Source organism: Zosterops lateralis (genome assembly GCF_965231275.1).
Source record: "Zosterops lateralis genome assembly, chromosome: W".
Lineage (NCBI taxonomy): Eukaryota > Metazoa > Chordata > Aves > Passeriformes > Zosteropidae > Zosterops > Zosterops lateralis.
The window spans coordinates 6,877,268-6,898,954 of NC_139801.1; the positions used below are offsets into that span (position 1 = coordinate 6,877,268).

The 21,687-nt window shown below is 44.5% G+C and overlaps 1 protein-coding gene across 3 annotated transcripts in view; it reads right to left on the reverse strand.

The window, feature by feature from the left end:
* The window catches only part of LOC310922286 (Golgi phosphoprotein 3-like), a 109,536-nt gene that overhangs the window by 59,954 nt on the left and 27,895 nt on the right, over positions 1–21,687 (reverse strand). For all 3 annotated transcript variants that reach the window (XM_083882728.1, XM_083882729.1, XM_083882730.1), the window contains exon 2: positions 6,497–6,628. In XM_083882728.1, coding sequence (XP_083738854.1) covers positions 6,497–6,628 — 132 coding nt within the window. The remainder of the gene's footprint in view (positions 1–6,496; positions 6,629–21,687) is intronic.

A 21,687-nucleotide genomic window follows, 5' to 3' on the forward strand; every position in this document is an offset into this window, starting at 1 on the left:
GAGAAACTGCACTGTCTCTAAAACCTCTGGATAGCCAAACACCCCTAAAAGGTGTTAGTGTTTACTGATGGTTCTGGAAAAATGGGAAAGGCCACTGTAACATGGAAAGAGAAAGATGAGTGGTAAACATTGGAGGGTTATGAGAATGGAACACCTCAGTCAGTAGGGCTATGGGCTGTAGCTATAGCTTTCCAACATTTTCCCCACATTCCTTTAAATGTTGTGACCGAATCTACCTGTTGCTGATATCACACAGAGATTAGATCGAGCACTACTAAAGGAAATTAACAATGCATGGCTACTTGACTTGCTAAAGGCTCTGTGCCATGCCGTACAGGCCAGAACTTGTCCCTTTTTACAATACCACCTTGTAGACCCCTTGTGGTGGTTTAGGAAAAAAATGTAATTCTTCTGAGGAAGTTATAGCAAGGCCAATCAGTGACTAGGCATGAAAATTGACAGATAATATAGCCATTAGAAAGGTGACATGCCTCTGCGAACACACAGGGTTAAAAATCGGAGAAATCGCTGGAAGAGCCCTCTTTCTTCTGGGATTTGAGAGAGGTAAACCAGCCCGGCTCCCTGCTTGCCGCAGGGGGCCGGGCCGGGCAGCCCTGCCTGAGGCAGTCAGGCAGGAGGAGAGGAAGAGAGAGGGCCCTGTCTCAGCCGGATCGAACTCGAGCAGTGGTTAAACATGCTGCCACTAAAACCACAGCCTGGGAGGCCTGGCCAGGCCTGACCGGGCCCCAGCAGCCGTCAGCACCACCAGCCTGGGCCGAGGTGATGGAGGCAAAGGCCCTACCAGCAGATTTGTCATCACAGAAAGCCAAACTGATTGCACTGACAAGAGTCCTATACCCAAGCAAAGAGAAAAAGGTATGGACTGACTCTAAATATGAATTTAGTGTTCTCCATGCCCATGGAGCCATCTGGAAAGAGAGAGGACTTCTGAACACTCAAGGTAATCAAATCAAACATGCTGAACAAATACTTGCCCTCTTAGAGAGCATTAAAAAAAACTATAGAAGTAGCTATCATGCATTGCAGAGGTCACCAAAAAAGGAAAACCACTCCAGGATTGGGAAACCGTCTTGCTGATAAAGCAGCAAGAGGGATTGCAGAAAAATGTATTCTCACAGTAATTCCACAAAAGGAGATTGATTTGTCAGGGTTCACTCCAAAACATGACCAAGCAGACCACAAACTAATCAAGTTTCTTAAAGCTGAGATCACAGAAAGTGGGTGGGCTGTTACACCAGCATATCAGGCTGTAGTCCCATCCCTGATCCTGTAAGAACTAGCTCAAAGAGAACACAAAAACACACACTTTGGGGTTGAAAATCTGCTGAAACATCTAAAAAAGGTAGTAATAGGAAAGGGAATGACTGACATACAATCAGTAGTGCACAAATGTGAAATCTGCTGTAAAAACAACCCTGACACAAGAAAAAGAGTTGTATTAGGAGTAACTAAAGCAGGCAATCTTCCTGGAAGTTATTGGCACATAGATTTTTCAGAGTTACCACGCTAGGAGGAATACTGGTACATACTGGTGTTAGTTGACACCTTCAGTGGATGGCCAGAAGCTTACCCCTGTCACACTAATACAGCCAAGGAACTGGTGAAAGTCCTGCTCAATCATATAATTCCAAGGTTCAGGGTTCCTTTGGGGATGTCATCAAATAGGGGACCACACTTTGTTGCAACAGTGGTTAAAGAAGTCAGCCAGATTTTGGGAATTACTTGGGATCTGCATACACCTTATAGACCCCAAGCAAGTGGTAAAGTTGAATGTATGAATGGGACTCTCAAAACATAAATTAGCAAAATTTGTCTGGAAACATCCATTACATGGGTTCAGGCCTTGCCTATAGCTTTACTGAGAATTCGCATACAACCAAGGTGGAGGAATAATATCAGTCCCTATGAAATACTGTATAGCACACCATATTAGATTCCACATATTCCAGGTGAAATTCACATGAAGGAGAAACTTGATTTACAGAGATATCTAATGGCTTTAGGTTCCACTTTGCAGAAGTTCCAGACTTACATTGTGCTATCCAGACCCATAGGACTTGACACACCTGCACATCCCTTCTAATCTGGAGACTGGGTCTTTATTAAGTGGTGGGAAACTGATCCTCTACAAGCCAGATGGAGAGGACCATTCCAAGTTGTGCTGACCACTCTCACCGCAGTCAAAGTTGCTGGCAAAGGACCCTGGATTCATTACTCCAGAGTTAAGAATACTTCTGCTCCTGAAACAACTGTAAAAACAGACTCATGCAGATGAAAACATGCTTTAAATGATTCCTCTTCTGTGTCTAAAGAACTGTTCACAATAATCATTATTCTTTGCATGATACCCAGTTGTACAAGGCATTACTACTGTTAGATGTTTATTACTGTTTATTATTATTACTATTATTGCTAGATATTTATCTATTATTAGATATTTACTGTTGTTTTTATTCTTGTTAGTTGTTTACTATTTTTAGATACTTATCTGTTATTGAATACCTTTTATTAGTAGATATTTAGAATAGACACTCGACAAGGAAAAGGCCTTGTCAAGCCTCTAAATGGGGGAAAGGATGCTTAAAGTTTTAGCTCTCATGATTTTCAGATTCTGTGCTGCCTAGGAGTGTAGTTCTGAGCCTCATACTAAGTGTTAGTAAGCTCTCTTCATAGAGTAGGTAGACAAAACAAATCCTTTTCCTGCTGAAGAGCAAGGACAATGAGTACAACTTTCAGGCCCAAAAGCATAAACAACGGCAGACTGAAGAAAGAAATCAAGAAGGATGAGGCTTCACAACCTGAAGCTGTAATCGGACAATTAAACCCCAATATGCAAGTGGGCCAAAACTTATAAAAGTGTAAGACCTCGTGACCAGTCATCCATTTTGTGATCACTTTAAGTCCACCTTGGGTGTAACAGTTCTTTACTAGTATGTATAACAAGGCAAACAAACAACAGCAACTATGGCAGCAACAACAAGCAGAACCAGAAACCCAGTAACAGCCTTCTTGGCTGTGGGTGCTTTCCTCTTTGGTGTAATTAACAGTTGCAGCTGGCAGGGGTGCTGGCAGGCTCCTGGTGGGAAGGGCAGGTGCAATGATTCCCCCGCGGCTACAGGGGGTGCTGCGGCACGAGTCCAGGAATCTTTTCTCCACCTGGACAATGGTAGATGCAGCTGGCAGAAAGGGATGGAGAAGGGGTTTCTTGTATGAACACCCAGGGGCAGCTGATTCCAGTGGCCCCTTTGGATAGCAAAAGTAGCTGTAGCAGGGACCTTGTAGTAGCAAACTGGGAAGGCAGGGATGAGCAAAGTCCCAGATCGGTAGATGAGATGTATCAGAAACTTGGCATCTGTAGCTGGAACCGTGGGGCATCTGGGCAGGCAGGGGGTACAAATTACAGTGTAGCAAAGAAAACTCAGAGCAGTGGCAGAGAAAATGGCAAGGGCTGGGCAGTGGCTGCCCAGATCCTGAACACGGCTGAGAGAGAGAGAGGCCCCCTTACAGGGGGAGGGGACTCAGGGATTCCGGGGTTTTCCCCTGAGGCACCTGAGCAGATGGTGAAAGTCCTTGTTTTTTAGTGAGGTAGGGTGTTAATAAGATCTCAGTTCAGTGGTTTCTCTCATGAGCAAATGCTCACCCCACGGCAGAAGAAGAAGGACCTGGCTGGGCTCCTGCAGTAGTAGTGAATTCCCCTCCTCCCAGGCAGCAGCTCCAACCATCCTCCTCCAAAGTCAAGAGCAAGAGAGAGGTGGGAGCTGCACTCAACCCCTTTTCTCCAGCCCAATTCTCACGGTATCTCTGCCCCTCCATGAGATACGTCCCAGATAAGAGGAAAGCCAGCTGCACCCTTCCCAGGGAAACTTCTTGTGTCTCTCTTAAGAACTCGGTCATTCTTGTCTCTTAGCAACAAAAAATGGGAGAAAATTCTCAGAGAAAGAAACAAAAGGAGAACTCCTAAACCCCAACACATGCACGGCAAGCACTAATTGCAACACTATGTACACCAGTATTAAACTGGTGACTTGCAGGATACATCTGAATCTCTCAGTCATCCCTCTCAGCCGCAACCTGCATCTCACAAACATTGCAAAATGCAGTTCATTCAGCAGATTACAACTAGTGCTACTGGCTTCTCAGCAGCAAATGCTGCCACCACACTGGCCAGAGCCACTGCCAACTGATTGTGTGCAGCATAAACACATCAAGAGAACAAACAGGAACAGAGAACAAACGCAGAAAATTTTACAAGGTACTTCAGCTCACCATTAAAACTTTTTAGGTTATAACTCTGTGAAGCATTGATTTAGAAGAATTAAGGACTTTAGTTAAAATAGATATTGCTGAGGTAAGGTAGCTAAGCTTCCCTTTTGTTAACAGAAGCCGGATTGAAGGAACTGATAAATCATGGAACCTGTCAAACTAGGCTTTTACATCCTGAATAATCAATAGACTCCATGAATACAATACAATCATAAATCAAACAGTCCTGGAAAAACAGCATTCAGTTGTCATGTAACACTAAAGGTTTAAAAGTCAGAGCTGAGGAAGACAATCTTTCTTCATCATTTTGGGACCCCACCCCATAAAAAAGACCACCAATCCATTTCAAAGAACAAACTGCGCATGCTTAATGGCTTTTTGGCTAATTACCATACAAAGCGGGGAATGGGATGTACCAGTTATGAATATGCATTTGTGTTTTGGGTATTCAATACTCCTGTACATAAAAAGACCCTGTGATCATCTGTAAATTGCGCATGTGTATTTGGGAGTGATCCCGCACGCTGCCCGGCGTCGTAATAAACATACACTTTCTAACTTTAAACTGTTAGAGAGTCTTTGTCCGTCATAGTTGGATATCGGTATTAGATCAATATCCATATTTTTTTAATAAATCATCTGCACCTATCTTAGGTCACTACTCAGAATCCCTATCCCCATTGCCTTGGTTTGAAAGATAGGTGTCTGCCAATGAAGGTGGGTGTTACGGATTTCCTCGGGAAAGGAGGGCATGATGTGTATTTAGACCTTCTTGAACTACCCTAACTGAGGCCTAACTGTGGCCTAACTGAGGCCTGGTTGAGGCCTAGCTGAGGCCTAGTTGGGGCCCAAGGCCTATGACACAGCAAAAAATTTCTCAGTTAGTTGTGGCGCAGTTAGAATTGGATATTAAGGTGTTTGGGAAAGATAATAGGGTGTTGAAGGTCATTAAATAGAATTGTTAGTATGCAGGTGTTAGCCATCTTAAGAGTAAACCAAACAATGTGTGTTTACATTCTTTCCTCTGCTGTGTGCCAATGAAAAAGTTGTTACATGTATAAACAATGTAGAATAGTATATAAGTAGCTGCACTGCACGTAATAAATGGACTTCGTAGAATTAACCATACTGGTCGTATCTGCGTTTGTCTAGTCTAACCCTCTCTTATCGGTATCCCTGGCTTCTGGTGGGAACTTCCCTGTAAAATGGAAAATATGACCCCCTTTTTCCAAATTATTATAACTTTGAAATTAAGGGGCTTTCAGGCAAAGATATGGGAAAAGGAAGGACAGTTCTTTGCTAGTAGGTATATGTATAACAAGGTAAACAAACAGCAACAATGGAAGCAGCAACAAACAAAACCAGAAACCCGAACCATAGCCTTCTCTCAGCTGTCAAGCACTTTCCCCTTTGGTGCAGTTATGGTCACAGCCGACAGGGGTGCTGTTGGGTCCCAGTCAGGCAGAGTGGGTGCGCTAATTCTTCCATGGCTGCAGAGGGCGCTCAGTTGCTTCTTCATGTGGGTAATGGGGGGTGCAGCCAGTGGAAGATACTGAAAAAGGGCTTCCTTTACAACCTCACAGGGGCAATGGTTCCTGGTATCCCTCCAGATAGCGAAATGAGCTGTAGCAGGAACCTTGGAAGCGGCAAGCTGGAATAGTAGAGGTGAGCAGACCCCGGAGTGGCAAGCAAAATGTAACAGATACTCCGCAGCTGTAGCAGGAGCCGCAGGGGTGTCCCAACAGGCAGGGGGTGAGGAGTTACAGTGTAGCAAAAAATCCAGAGCAGAGGCAGAGAAACGGCGGGGCTGGGCAGCAGCAGCCTGGTGAATTCTTCCCACAGCAACTGCAGCCTGTCTCCCCTTCAATCCCGAGAGCAAGCGAGAAGTCCAGCCCCTCACCCCCCAGCCAAAATCTCAGGGTATCTCTGCCCTTCCCAAGAGAAAGTCCCTCAGCTAAGATAGTATCTCCAGCTGCACTCCTCCCCCTCCCCCTTGGCTACATCTTTTGTCTCTCTTAAGTACCTGTCATTATTGTCTCTTAGCAACAAATAGGACAAAATTCCATGACAGAAAGAAAAGAAAAAATCCTAACCTCCAAAACCGCATATAAAGAAAAAAAACCTATATTTGTTACAATCACCCTTAATTTATAGCTACCGTATTGCCTGAAGCACAACACAAAAGTAAATATGACCGTTTTCCTCCACTTACCTTTCTTGTTAATAGACTTTTACGCCTCATTCCGCAAGCCTCTAACTGAAGACGTCCTCGCAATGCCAATTCAATTAACATACAGCCACGCAATCCCGAGGAGATGCAATCATTCCAAAATGACGTGTAACCCTGTGAAGAATGAAAGGCAATAAGATATTTCCATTTCCACCTGAAAGCAAATAGAAAAAGAGGCTTACTGCATTCTCTAAATAGTACTCTGGCCCTCATACACCAGCATCACTAGTAAACACCATTCCTGTACTGAAACATGAAAGAGAAAACAGACTCATCCTCTATTAGTTTTGATAAAAATGAAATTTGAAATGTTTATCTTGTAATGTAGCAGTGAGGAGCCACCTCCGTGGCAACCCCCAGACCATGTTAAAAACGAACCTCTAGAGCTCCATTCAAAGAAGCCCGGCACCGCGAGCTCCCTGCCCCCCCCCCCCCGACGCCGGAGCGGCCGGCGCTGCCGCTGCCGGAACGGGGGAGAGAGGGGCCGGCTGCTCCCCCCCAAGCCCAGCACGGGAGATCCCGAAGCCCGCCCCAGCCCCGACTCCCACCGCTGCGGGGCTGGCTCTCCGTGGTCCCCGCCGAGTCGCTGGCTCCCCACGCGTCCCAGCCCGGGCCCAGCGCTGCCCACCGCAGAGACCCCGGCCGCCCGCAGCCAGCCTCCGCCGAGACCGAGAGAGAGAAAAGGAACCAGCCGCTCCCCCCCCAAGCTCCAGCCGCCAAGCAGTTGCCCGTCCCAGCCCAAGCCCCGGCGCGGAAAAACCCCAAAGCCCGCAAAACCACCACGTGGCTCAGCCGACAAGCGGCCAGCCGCCGCTGCTAGATGGCGCGTCCACAAGCCCGCGGAGCCGCGTCCCCGGGTGCGCCCAGGCAGACCCCACATGCAAATCAAAAGTCCGAGGTGCATGTCGGGACTCTTTTAACACTAGAAACCCCTAATAAAAATAAAACTAAGTAAAATTAAAACACACAAGAACCAATGCTGGGCCGTGTAGACCCTAAAGTATCAGGGGAACTGATTTTTCCAGTTTCTGTGACTGGCTGTGACTTAAGAGTGCCAAACCAGAAGTGAGACCCCCGAAGAAAACAAAAGCAATTCAGAACTCTGAAAACACTCCCAGCGAGGGACGGGTTCTCCAGCTCTGCTCAACTCCCTGCAGCAGAGCTGTTCAGCACCCTCCTCCTCCACGGCACACGGGCTGCCAAAAACCCCTCGAGCAACCATTATAAGAGCTGATTAATAAAGGCATTTTAAGGAGATTAATATTATCTCCGCCCATTTATTCATAACAAGTTTTGTCTATTAGTTTTGACACTTGGTCTCTGCTCTTTAAAAAGAAGGGAAACTTCAGGAAAGAGATGCAAAACCAGCAAGATATCAAGAACAGGGACACAGCTGCTTCACCGTGGTCTTTTGTAGTGGTTTTACGTTTATTGAATTTTCTTTTTGTTTAATTTAGTTTAGTGGTTTGAGTGTTTACCCCTTTTTTTCTGGGGGATAGGATTTGGGAGAAAAAGGCAAAACAGACTTAAGGTAATGAGATTTATTAACACACACTAAGAAGAAAATAATAAGAAAAAAATAAATGAAATTTCCAAACTCACTTTTTTTTTTATTACAAACTGTTCATTTTTTACAAACAATGTAAAGAACTTTATGTTTGTACTACTTATAAAATAGTTTCTTATTCAGTTTCTGAGAGAGAGAAGTTTCTCTTGTTGTTGTGATAGATATAGAATATAAATTTGTGTATAAAATTGTTGTATTAAAAAGCATGGGCTATTAAAGAGAAAAAGTTACCAGGGACATCTCAACAGTTCCTGGACCCATTTTGCACCTGTGGAGCACCTCATTTGCAACAGAAACAGCATGGTCTGGCCAGAGAATGGCCCATACATCTATGAGGAATGTCTACTTTACATCTACTTAAGAGCCTGATATTCATCTTGGAAGACATCTGCACCCTGAGAGAGATTTCAGAACTCACGGGAAACCAGAGCTCAGAGCCATATGAATAATTCGAATTTTTCATCTGCACCCCAAAGGAGGGGGTCCAGGAAAACTTTTGGCACTTACGGGAAATCCTTTCAGAATACAAGAAACACGTGAATATTCGGACTGTCTCAATAATCCTAGCCTCCGGACAAAAAAACTGTATAAAGACTGTACACCAATACCCAGCATTCATGGGCACGGTCAAATAGCACCATTGATGCTGTCAGCCTTGTCCACCCAACACTGATCGATGTTGTTTTTATTGTGGTTTTTGCAATCCAACCTTGGTAAATTGTTAAATAAATTATTTTATTTTGAATTGGCTCTTAATCATTTATAACATTGTTTTGGTAATTTTTTACAAGAGAAACAGTCTGTTTGTGTCTTTTAACTTACACAAAAGCAACCCGCCCAGGAGCTTTTGCAGTTGTGGAAATTTTTATATTATGTAGCTTTTTTTTGTGACTACATATGGGCTGTAGACTCACATATATATTGGGATGCTACTTTTTAAAGATAAGCAACTTCAAAGTCAAAGAATTTTTTATTTTAGGGAACAGACATGTCTTCTTACTTCTTTCACTGGCGCAGAGGGCTTCTCATTTTTCTCTGTGCAAACTTCTTATGGGATAACCAAATTACACCTTCTAATTCAATATTTACTCAGTTAATCACAGATACTTTTGCTTAAAAACTCACAAATCTTCTCCCCAATTTATATTGTCTATAATTTAAAGGATTATTCTAGCATATTTATATTACAGTTTGTTACTACAACTCATAGGAGATTTTTCAGCCTAGAACTAAGGCAACTTGCTATTTTTTCTACATAAGAGGTCACTCTTTTTTTACTGACTTTGAGATTTTTATAGTCTCTTTACATGTCTTCAATTTGGCTTTTCCCCTCTCTCTGAGAAGGGTTAGACTTTTTAAAAGTTTTAATTTGTGTCAGGAAAGAGATTAACATTCTTGTAGATGGGTCATGTGATCTCTGCTTGGCAGCAGCTGCCAGGATTTTCAAAAGCCGAGAGTATAGGGGAAGAGAACTCAGGTCGAGGAATCTTGGAGCAGCCTGGCTGGTGGATGCTTTCTGCCCCCACCCCTCGGTTTCATCTGGAGTGGCTTAGCTTGGAGCTGCTATCAGAGGCTGCAGGCTTCCTTCTCCCTGCTGGGGGAAAGGGCTCAGGCCTACGGACAGCTCCCCCGCATAGCGGGAGCGGCAGGGTGTTTTACAGCTACTTAAAAATTGATCTGGGCTGGGATGGGAGCATATGCTCGTCTCCCCCTGCCCGGGAGTCACCAGGACAGGCAGGCCTCCTGTGAAAAGCCTGGGTCGGGGCAGGCCGGGCCATCCCGCCCCCCCCCCAACAAGGAGATAACTGGGACTACTTTACTTCCTCTGGGGCTGGAAGGAAAAGGGCCAGTCACTTGGGATCCTCTAATTTTAAGTCAGGGTTTTCCAGAGGCATAACTAACTCTTTAATTGGTCAACCAAGCTGTTAACATTTCCTATAACTTCTTTAGAGAAAAAAAAACTTCACATCCGTGCTAAACTACCACATCTTCACCACAGGTTGGAAGGGAATCTGCTCCAACACCTGGAGCACCTCCACTCCTTCCTTCACTGACCTTGGTGTCTGCAGAGTTGTTTTTCTCATATATTCTCACTCCTCTCTGGCTGCAATTGCTCTCATGAAGTTTTCTCTCCCCTTCTTAAATATGTTATCACAAAAGTGTTACCACCATTTCTAATTGGCTCAGCCTTGGCCGGTAGCGGATCTGTCCTGGAGCCAGCTGACATTGGCTCTGCTGGACATGAAGGAAGCTCTCAGCACTTTGCACAGAAGCCCCCCCTGCTACCAAAACCTTGCCGCATGTGATATATGTTATAAAATAATTAATGCTGGAGAATTAAACATTTCAGCGTTTTGCGAAAACAAAGCCAGTAACGGGAAGAAAGCGATTTGCACCAGAAAAGAGGGAATCATCAAGCACTAGACTGTCTCCAGAAATGTGTATTCCAATGGATTTTCATCTGACAACACCTCCATGATATGCATCCTAAGATCAGATAATATGCCTGCCAAAGATGTGTATTGCCCGAACTAATTCATCCATTCCTGGAAAACCTTTCTTAAGTATTCATCCCTTCCTGGAAAATTTTTCGCAGCGAGAAAGAAAATACATAAATATGCTAAAGAAACAAGAGCAACAAAAGAATGAAAAAAACTCTGTTCAGTTGGAAAACTGTATAAAAACAGGACCCGGCAAAGGCAGAACTCGTGAACCATGGGGGAATCAGGGCTATATAGTCCGATTCGCTGTCCACCCAGCGTCGACCCCGGGCTCGGTACTGTTTTGCTTCTGGCTTTTCCAAAACTTATATTTTGACTATTTAATAAATTCTCTTTAACTATTAATTTGCCTACGCCTTTTATAACACCACACAAACCCAATATAGTTGTTCTAATATGGACTGCCAAACTGCAAGTTACATTTGTTCTATGAACCACACTACCACACTTCTTCAACTATATTTTTACATACAGTTTTGCCATAATGGGCAAAAAGTCCTTCATAACAATGTTTAAGCCATTAACTATAACATTACAGTCTCTCACAAGACTAGCAACAGTTAAATATTAAAAAACATGCAAGAATGGTATCTAAGACAAAACAAAATTTCTGAGAAATTGTTTTTTGAGAAATTACTGTGAAGACACTTGTTACAATCCAGAAAGACTTTCCAAAACTCACGTTGTTGAATCTCTGTGAAAACATCCACTTTGTGCTTCTACAGAGAAAAATTCAGTAAAAAAAACCAAATGCCCTTTCACAAAATTTATCCTAACCAGTAGCAAAGGCTCACTTAAATCAAGGGCAATACAATTTTATTTTATTCTTTTTGCAAATAAAAGCTGCCAATATATAGAGATATCAGACGCATACATCAGAAGTCTGCTAAACACAAACCAGTCACTAATGCATGCCATTAAATATAGATTTCTATGAACATGATAATATAGATTATATAGATGACCAATATTTAGAAAGTTTTTAAAAAGCTCTGGATCTCTAGAAAGTAATTACTGAAATATGTCACAGATTTTTTTTTAAAGGCCATAAATAGAAGGTTGGAAAGGCATTTAAGATTTTGGATAAGTCAACTCAGAGCTGATTTGAGAGTAGCTGTTACTCACAAAGAAGTCAGCCATTCTGTAAATTAAGACTTTGGTTCGCACCAGACATTTCTTTGCCAAAAAACATGCAAGATGGTGTGCAATATATACAAAAAAAAAAAAGACTCCTACACTCTACTGTTTTCAATTAAATAGTCTCTTTACATAAAAATAATTTTTGAAATCAGACTTTACACAAGCAAACTTACAGCTGTGGCATGATAAATATATACTTCTTTCTATTTCCAGAAAGTGTTACATTATTATGCAAACAATTCAAGTGCTAGAAATTTTTTCCCCTTCTTTAGCAATGAAAACTGAATTTATTTTTAAAATACTTTTCAATTAAGTGACTTTAACTATACCACTCCAAGTGTTGGAAATGTTACAAAGTTTAATTTTTTTTTTAATATAACTTTAGTCAGGGGTCTTGTTTGCCTTTGCCTGGGGGAAAGGAATTGAAGTTTCTTTTTAAAGGACTGTTTCACCACTCGAGGCCTGATGAGCTTAACATCTCAACAAGACTGAGAGTAGCATTGAAGATACACAAAAAATAATGACCATTAAAAACATCAACTCCAAATATCACCTCTGGCATGGTCAAAGACACCTGGCCTGGGAAGCGATAAGAGAACAAAGAATGAGAACCTAATTAACATCAAAGGCAAAGGGATCAATAACCAATAGGAAACCAATTCCTAAGAACTGTGTAACTTGGGACCAATGAACATTGACCAATGAATTTCTCTGGGTTTTGACTGTATAGGTATGTGAAAAACCTAGTAGGAATCATGTGTGATAGAATGATTTTCTCTGCACAACCCAGGCAATGTGTGCATGAAATGATTTCTGTTGCACATCCTGGCCAGAACAACATCCTGGCCAGAACAAAGTAATGCCTTGATTCTCTAAAAATGTTGGAGGGTTTTTGTTTTTCCCACAGTTTTGGTGACAAGATCATGTAATGTTTTTCAGAATACTTTTTTTTTACCCATAAGAGTTAGTAAAAATCTCTTCCCACTACAGAAATATACATTTTCTCTCTATTTTTCAGTTAACTCCTAATAGGGGAGCAGCAGCTCTACTATACCTGGCACAGGCCAGAAAAAGCTGAGGAAGAATGAAAAATCCATGAAAATCTCCAATTCAAAAGAAAGGAAAAAAAAAAGCACTTGCAGAGTTCCAACTCTGAGGCTTCAAGATACACACATGATAAAAAAATTAAAAAGTTATGTTTAACTTAGTTGGTTAAGGGCACCTATTTACACAACCTTCTACAGCAGAATGTAGACTAGCTGTCAGCACATTTCCTGATCTAACCCAGTGAGTCTTGAGCTATTATAGATTACTTTGTAGATCCACAGTCACGGCAAATAGTAATCAGCTTTTGAGTCTTTAAAAAAATGCCATAAAGACATGTAATAGTCTGTGAAGATAATGAAATGTAACAATAGCCTGCTCACCATAAAATAAAATATGTATTTGTGTCCTAGGGTGACTTTATGATGCTTGTATCCCTAATTATCTGTTTGTGCTGTATATTGTGTTCTGTACCTTTAAGATTGGTTTTGAGAGCGAAGCAGGGGAAGAAGTGCACAGTTTGTTTTGAGAAAACAGCATTCACTCCTCTGCATTCCTTCTTGGGACTGTGGTTCATCTGAAGCACAGACCGGCAATGGGACAGAGTTATTTTTTTGCTTTTAGTTAGTTTAGCTAGCTGAGGCAGAGAAGCTTCCTGGACTGTTTTTTTTTCTCTTTTTCTTGGGACTGATTAAACCTGCTCCGGACTGAAAAACCCAGAGGAGCACCAGGACCTCACCCCTGTGTCCCACCGGGGCCCAGGACAGCATTTTTCCAGCACCAGAGGAACTGATAAGAGACTGAACGAGCTGAGCTATCCACAGCAAGGACTTTCCGAATTTACCATCTCATTGAAGAGCGGTGGGAAGTTTTATTGTTTCATATTTGTGATAGATGTAGTGTATAAATTCGCGTATAAAAATATTGTATTAAAAGTTTGGACTATTAAAAGCTACAGAGGATGTCTCTGGGATTCCAAGGCCCATTGTGCAACTGTGAAACCACAAAATTTGCAACAGAAACAACAGGGCCTGGCTGGAGATGGCCCATACATCACCATTCATCAAGGATGGACTTTTACTTCACAGCTACTCAAGATCTGATATCAATCTTGGTGGAGGATCCAGAGGATGATCAAATCAGCACCCCAAAGGAGAAGTCCAGGAAGACTCTTGAGACTTCTTTCAAACTTAGGGGGAAATCTTTTCAAAACCTAACTCAGAAATAAAGAAATACATGAATATTCGGACTTTCAATAGACAGTAGCCTCCGGACAGAAAAACAAAACTGTATAAAAGCTGTATGCAGAGACCCAGCATTTGTGGGCAAGGTTGGATGGCACCGTTGCTGCTGTTAACCTGTCCACCCAGCATTCGATCAATGTTGTCCGATTTTATTGTGGCCTTTTTAATTTGATCTTGGAAAATTGCTAAATAATTTTTTTTATTTTGATTGGCTTCTAATCATTTATAACAATATTATTGATTTTTATACTTGTGAACACTTTGTTAAATAAATAGTTTTTTCCACTTTTATACAAGGAAGTTCTTTCCTGGACCAGGTGGGGGGAGGGGTCGTTTGAGTTTGCTCCCCAGAGGGACCTTATTCAGGAGTTATCTCCCAAATTTGCCCTAAACCAGGACAATTTGTTTTCACAACAATGGGCCCGCTTGGGCCCATCCTCAGGTGGATCTGCATGTTCAGTATTAAAGGTCAGTGTTAGGTCAGAGTCTTGGCCCTGACTCAAACTCAGTTTACATTTATGAAGAACAAAAGCAAGAGCTTCTCTGGGACAATGCCTGTAACACTTCCCAGTCTAAACTTCACTTTCTAACTGCCTTTCATTTTAAATTCATACTTAATAGTACTCCTAAAATCGTCACCTAGAACCCTCTACTTGAAAGCAAAACAAAATATCTGTTGTAACCAAACTGAAATGAACCAAAGGGGAACCTTCTGAAAGAGGAACATCACCAGAGTTACCCAAAACCTGTTCTCAGGAAATTCCAAATTCTTCTTTTATGAAAGGCACAAACAAAAAGATTTTATAAATTAGTAATGAATGCAATTTCTGAAAATTCATTTAGAGACAGCAGAAATAAAATGTTTCAACCCTTTTTAGCCATGATAGTCCCATCAGAAAGTGAGATGGCCAATCTGAAAAGAAACAGAAAGCCAAGATAGACAATTACAGATCCTGAGGAATCTGAAAGTCCTAGCTCTAAGGCAATATATCTGACAGTCTATCAAGGAGACATGAAACTTCAGGGTTTCTCAGCTAGGAGGGAGAAAGCATGTTAGAGAAAGCTTTCGTTTCAGCAAACAGTAAATTCTGAATTTACAGATAGCCTGTTTTCCATTAGAAGAATATTTCAGAGGAAAAATTTCAGCCAGCTCTACTTGGATGCTGAAAGATAGAAAACCTAGAGTTCCTGAACTGTGCTGGAGTTTGATTTTACATTTATTAATTCTGCATGGATGGCATTCAAATACTGTGTCGATGGTAGCAATATAAAAGCTGTAAGACATAAAACTATTGTTTTGTTTATACATAAGCAACTAGCTAGCTTTCTTAAACAATGGTTTCTTCCTTGACATCTATTCTTTCTGATATGTGGCAGACTATTTTTATGGTATGTTCTTCCATTTGGTTTGCATGGCAAGGGTAGGGTGGTGGGCTACAGGGGTGGCTTCTGTGAGAAGCTGCTGGAAGCTTCCCCCATGTCAGAGAGAGTTAATGCCAGCCAGCTCCAACAGAGACTCACTGCTGTCCAAGGACAAGTCAATCAGTGATGGTTGTAGCAACATCTCTGTGATAACATATTTAAAAAGGGGAAATAAACTGTTGTGCAGGAACAATTGCAGCCAGAGAAGAGCAGAGTGAGAATATGAGAGGAACAACTCTGCAGACACCAAGGTCTGTGAAGAAGGAGGTGGAGGAGGTGTTCCAGATGCTGGAGCAGATTCCCCTGCAGCCTGTGGTGAAGACCATGGAGACAAAGGTTGTCCCCCGCCTCCCACAGAGATCCACAGGGGAGCAGAGATCCACCTGCAGCTCATGCAGGATCCCACACCAGAGCAGGTGGATGCCTGAAGAAGTCTGTGACCCTGTGGGAAGATCGCCCTGGAGTAGGATCGTGGCAGGACCTGTGGGAAGAGGAACCCATGCTGGAGCAGGCTTGTTGGCAGGACTTGTGACCCTGTGGGGGAGCCCACACTGGAGCAGCCTGTGCCTGAAGGACTGCACTACATTAGAGAGACCCATGCTGGAGCCTGTGAGAAGGACTCATGTTGGAGAAGTTTGTGAAGGACTGTTTCTTGTGGGAGGAACTCCATGTTGGAGCAGAAGAGTGAGAAGAGTCCTCTTCCTGAGGAGGAAGGAGCAGCAGAAAGAACATGATGAACTGATGACAACCTCCATTCCTCGTTCCCCTATGCCGCTGGGGTAAGGAGGAAGTAGAGAATTCAGGAATTGAGCCTGGGAAGAAGGGAGAGGTGGGGGAAAACTGTTTTAAATGTATTTCTATTTCTCATTATCCTACTCTAATTTGATTGATATTAAACTAATTTTTATTCCCCAAGTTGAGTCTGTTTTGCCCATAATGGTAATTGGTGGGTGATCCCTCCCTGTACTTATCTTGCCCTATGAGCCTTTTGTTATATTTTCTCTCCCCTGTCCAGCTGAGCAGGGGAGTGATAGAGTGGCTTTGGTGGGTGGCCGGCATCCAGCCAGGGTCAACCCACCACAGTTCTCAGAAATCACAGATGACATACTGAAAACTACTCTGTGCTTACTGACATCATGGGAAGTTATTGAGAGCAACTATCTCCAGGTCTCATTAATCATCCTCACAAAATTTACATGTCAGCATAATAAAAATACAGCTTGAAACCTGTAAAACATACAAGGTTCAGTTCTACTTTTAAAATGAGAATCAGAAGAAATAATTGTCAACAGATGTACAGCCTGTGATGGACGTACTAAAGCAAATATGGAACTTGGAGAAACTTTGAAAGTCAGTCTAGATCATTTGTAGGATTAGGCAAAGCAAATTGATTAGTCTGCTGGTATAAATTATATATGCAATAATTTTCATGTTGCATAGCACCATTGGCTAAAAGTATGCTTGCTTCTAACATTTACACAGCAGTGTCATGAAGTGAGAAAACCTGAATGATTGCTCTGAGCAGCTATCTCAATACTGAGAAAAAGACTCATGTTTTGTACATACATAAATTCAGATATCTTTTCTTAGAGATAAAGTGGCAGAGAGAAATTATGGGGGGAGGGGGAACAGGAAAATAAATTGAAGAAAAAATGATACCCCAGTGTTTAATTACTTTCAAGGCATAAGCATCTCTTTTGAACCATTAGTTTCTGTGTACACCACTTCAACTATTCTTTGAGAGAATAATTTCAGTTTTATTGACCTTTCAAATCAATGGTGATAAAAATGAAAATTAGAAATGTTAAAAGATTTGAAGAGTTGAAACCCTTGATTGTCATAGAATAAGTGTATTAATATTTTAAATGTAATAATCTTAAATTGTAATGGTAAAAAGCCACCTCCGTAGTCCCCCTGGGGAGGGCAGTGAGGGGGAGAGCTGCCTAGTCGCTGGAAGCCGCCCGCAGGCCCCCCCCCGACCCCGGAGTGGACTGCCCGCTGCCTTGAAAGAGCCTGCACCCCCCCAGACCCCGGACCACCTTAAAAAAAAACCTGCACAGGCCCCGGAGCGGGCTATCCCAGCCCCGGCCCCCGCGGGATGCCAGCAGCCCGCGGCTCCCATCCTGGGCAGCCGCCTCCCCTCCCCGCAGCCGCAGACCGACGGGGCAGCCCGTCTCCAGCCCGGCCCGCTCCGCTCCCCGGGCCCCCGCCAGGCAGCCGCAGCCACCGTGGCATACCGACAGGGCGGCCTCCACCCCGGCCCGCTCCAGGGGAGACCCGGCTCCCCAGAGCCCGTGGAGCCACCACCACGTGGCACGAGCGGCCGCCCCCGGCCCGAACCCGGCGCAAAGAACCCGCGGCTCCTAGCACGCCGCCGCCGCTGCCAACGTGGCTCTACTGACGAGACAGCAGCGTCCCACCCTGGCCCGACTCCCCAAAGCCCGTAGAGCTGCCGCCGCATGGTGCAGGCAGCCAAACCAGCCCGAGTCCGGCGCAGAGAGCCCCACGGCTCCAGCCGCGGCCGCCGGACCACCGCCGCCACTGCGGTGGCATAATTCTGCCAACAAGATGCCCGCCCCGACCCGACCCCGCTCCAAAAAGGAACCGCTCCCCAAACCGCGGCAGATAGCCACCGAGGTGCCGCCACAGGCACCTCTTCTCCCCCCACCACCACTGAGCCCGCAGGACCTCCGAGACGCCGGCTCCCCAAGCGCAGCCATCTCGCTGAGACCAGTTGCGAAATGACCATGAGGCTGCTGGAGCCCCTGCAGTCCCTGCGCCCCCAGGGCGACCCCGTACATGTAGATTAAAAATCTCAAATGCATTCTGGGACCCTTTTTAACACCAAAAACCCCCTATAAAGAAAAACCTAAGTAAAATTTAAACCCACAAAAACCAATACTAAGCTGTATATACTCCAGAGCATCAATAGAGCTAATTAATCCAATTTTCGTAACTCGCTGTAACCTAAAAATACCAAACAAAAGGTGAGACCCCGAGGCAAACAAACGGAAATCAGAACTCCGAGGAGACTCCTGATGAGGGAAGAGTTCTCCAGCTCTGCTGAACTTCCTGCTGCAGAGCTGACCAGGACCCTCCTCCTCAAGGGCGAACCAGGCTGGAAAAACCCCTCGAGCCACCATTGTAAGAGCTGATTAATAAAGGCATTTTAAGGAGAAAAATATTATCTCCGCCCATTTTTAACAAATGGCACACATCTCATTTTAACCTTGTAAAACAACACGTAACTTAAGAGGGTATACCCTCCCTCATGTCTGAATTTTTAGTCATTTGAGGACTAAACCCAACAATGAAGTCCAAGAAAGCATGAACTGCTGCTGAAGACAAAGTATTTAGTTTTTCACTCCATTGCTGCTATCTCTTTTGACACCTCAGTAGCATTTGTGTAGTCAACTAGATGAGAACATTACCTATCTGAAAACTAATGTACAGTCTCTTCACCTGATTCAGTGAGAAAATGAGCAAATTGCAGAGGCAGCATGGAAAAGGGAAGGAACACAGTTGGGACAGATAGTGTCGTGGTTTGAAAGCAAAACGAGTGAGAGGCTCCAAGTCAGAAATATAATTTAATAAGAAGAAAGATAAAAAGGTAAAATAAAATAAATGCAATAATACAAAAGACCACTGACAGAGTCAGAATACAACCTGAGCAGGGTGGTGGAAGCAGTCCAGGTGAGGTGCTCTTCCTGAATCAGTGATCCTGTAGAAAGGTCTGATAGCTCTGGTCCTCTGGGAATCCAGTAGGTAAGGGCTGCTTGTACTGTTCCAAATCCCAGATTATATCCAGGTGAGAATGCTTGGCTCCTCCCTCTGGGCAGAGCATCTCACAATGGGATGACGAATCATGAAGTGGGTCCTTGATGGCCCATTAAACAGAGATAGCTCCTGGAGGGAGTTACTTATGAGTCATGGGCAAGGCGTTGATGGGCCATTAGCAGAAGATAGCCCAAAGGAAGGGGGGGCCTGGGAAGAACACTGCCCCACCTGGTTTCAACAGTTCATGAAGATGGTGATAGAATAAATACTTTGTGTACATCCTACACTACAACTCAGGACAGATAGCAAAAGGCAAGAGCATCCCCTTCTGTGAAACCCCACAGTTCAATGGACAAGCCTACTTCAAAAACTGAATAGTTTTCACAACCTGAATAGTTATGGCTAGAACTATTAAGTTAGTCTTTGGGATAAAGAGCTCAAAAAATGACTGAAAAAACAATACATTATTAGGCTACTTATACCAAAGCCATTCATGAGCACAGTCTGCTCAGAAAACACAAAGGACATAATGCTTAAGATATGCACTATATTCATCGCTACCTTGAGCTTCTCATTTTGGACCTCAGCAATGATTACCTTATTCAATATAAATTTGAAGTTTTATTCTTTAAATCTGACAGGACAGTACTAGTAGCACAGACAGAATATATAATACAAAATCATCATCTGTCACTCATTTCAAACCTACTGAAAAAGACAGGCAGTGTGATGGATATAGCTGGACTATATCTGCACACATGATTTGGCTTAACAGATACCAGTTTGACCAGTCTAGCTTGAAGTAAACAAGTCCCTAGATACAACAACAATAGGTCAGATTCAAACCAAAACAGAGGACCTCAGCCAATCCCTTTGAAGCACGGATACACCCATATCATTGACCAGTGAGCTAGGCGGAGTTGAGACCCTTAACCAATCATGGCTGTAAGCTGCCCTTCAATAAACGTGGACTGTTGCTGCATGATCTTCAGTGTGTTAATGTAACGTCCCTGTCTTCATCAACAGTGACATCTGGTGACCTCCTGACGTGATAGCAACAAGTGGCTGCGTTATTGTGGGGAGACGGGGCTGGGGGATAGTGCTGCAGAGCAGCGGGATTGCTGTGGACAGCCAGTGAGGCTGCGGAAGGCGGCGTGTTTTTGCCACAGGCAGCAGGATTGCTGTGAAGTCCCGGCGGAGCAGCGGAAAATTGCCGCAAAAGGCGCCAGGGAAAGCCGCATGGGTCTAGACCCCCCCCTTGTGGAAGAGAGATGCTGCCGGGAACATGGAAGTGGGGGGCTTGACACCAGAAAATCTCACTCTGAAGGTATGGACTTTCTTTCTTAAAAAACAGGGTCTCTTAGCCCTGCTGATGTAGTGTGAGAGCCACAAATTAAATGTGTCCAAAGGGGATGCCCTAGACTTAAAAACTTGGGAGCAGGCTGGACGAGAAATACTTGCCCCAGCCTCCACAGGCAATGAGACAGCCATCAACGTTATGAAACCCTGGAGGCTCGTAATGGACTTATTAGAACAGTTGAAGAGAGCGTGAGAGGTGAAGACACAGCAGAGGGATCGCTGCTGATGGTGCCTGCAGAGGTGAACGGCAAAAGTGTGGTGCCAGGGGAGGCGATGGAGGGCGCAGACACCACGCCGGGCAAGTGGGAGAGGAGGACGGGCGGAGAAGTCACAGCGTGCTGCAAAACCGCCCAGTATCATGCTGATGCCCCCCGCAGGGATGCCACTCCAGCAGTGTCCCCTGGTCGCCTGGGACCCTGCCACCGTCCCGGGCAGGGATGCACTGCTGGCGGAACACACCACAGCTGAACCATGCCCTGCCATGTCTGCCCAGACCCCAGAAATCGTGACCCACTACTTTGCCACTCAGTGCTCTGCCGCCCCATGTCCTGTTGTGTCAGCAGAAACCACCATGTCCCCTCCTAGCCTCTGTGAGACTGTATGTGGCTGCTACAAGATGTCTGCTTGCCGCTGGCTGCTGTGAAACAGTGCCTGTTGTTAGCTACTGTCGAGCCCCCGGCAACTGCAAAGCCCAGTCTACTGCTGAGCCACGCTCTGTGACCCCCCCCCCGATTGTACTAGCTCTATCACCGCACCACGGGGATGCCTGGCTCTTGTAGGAGCGGGGCTCCCTACAGCTGTTCCAACCATGATGTGCAAGGATTCGATCAGTGCTCGCAGGAGCCATCTACACCCCCTGCTAGCACATGCACGCCAGGACCGCCTCCTCCTGAGACCGAGTGGGCCAGCTCCAAGACCACGTCTTTGACCCAGCCTCCATGGGGCGTGACTCCGCCTCCGATCCAGCCCTCTAGGGGCTTCCCAGTGTCACCGATCCAGCCCTCTAGGGGCATGCCAGCTTCTCTGATCCAGCTTTCTAGGGGCGTGCCAGCACCTCCAATCCAGCCTCCATGGGGCGTGGCTCTGCCACCGATTCAGCCTCTCTGGGGCATGGCTCTG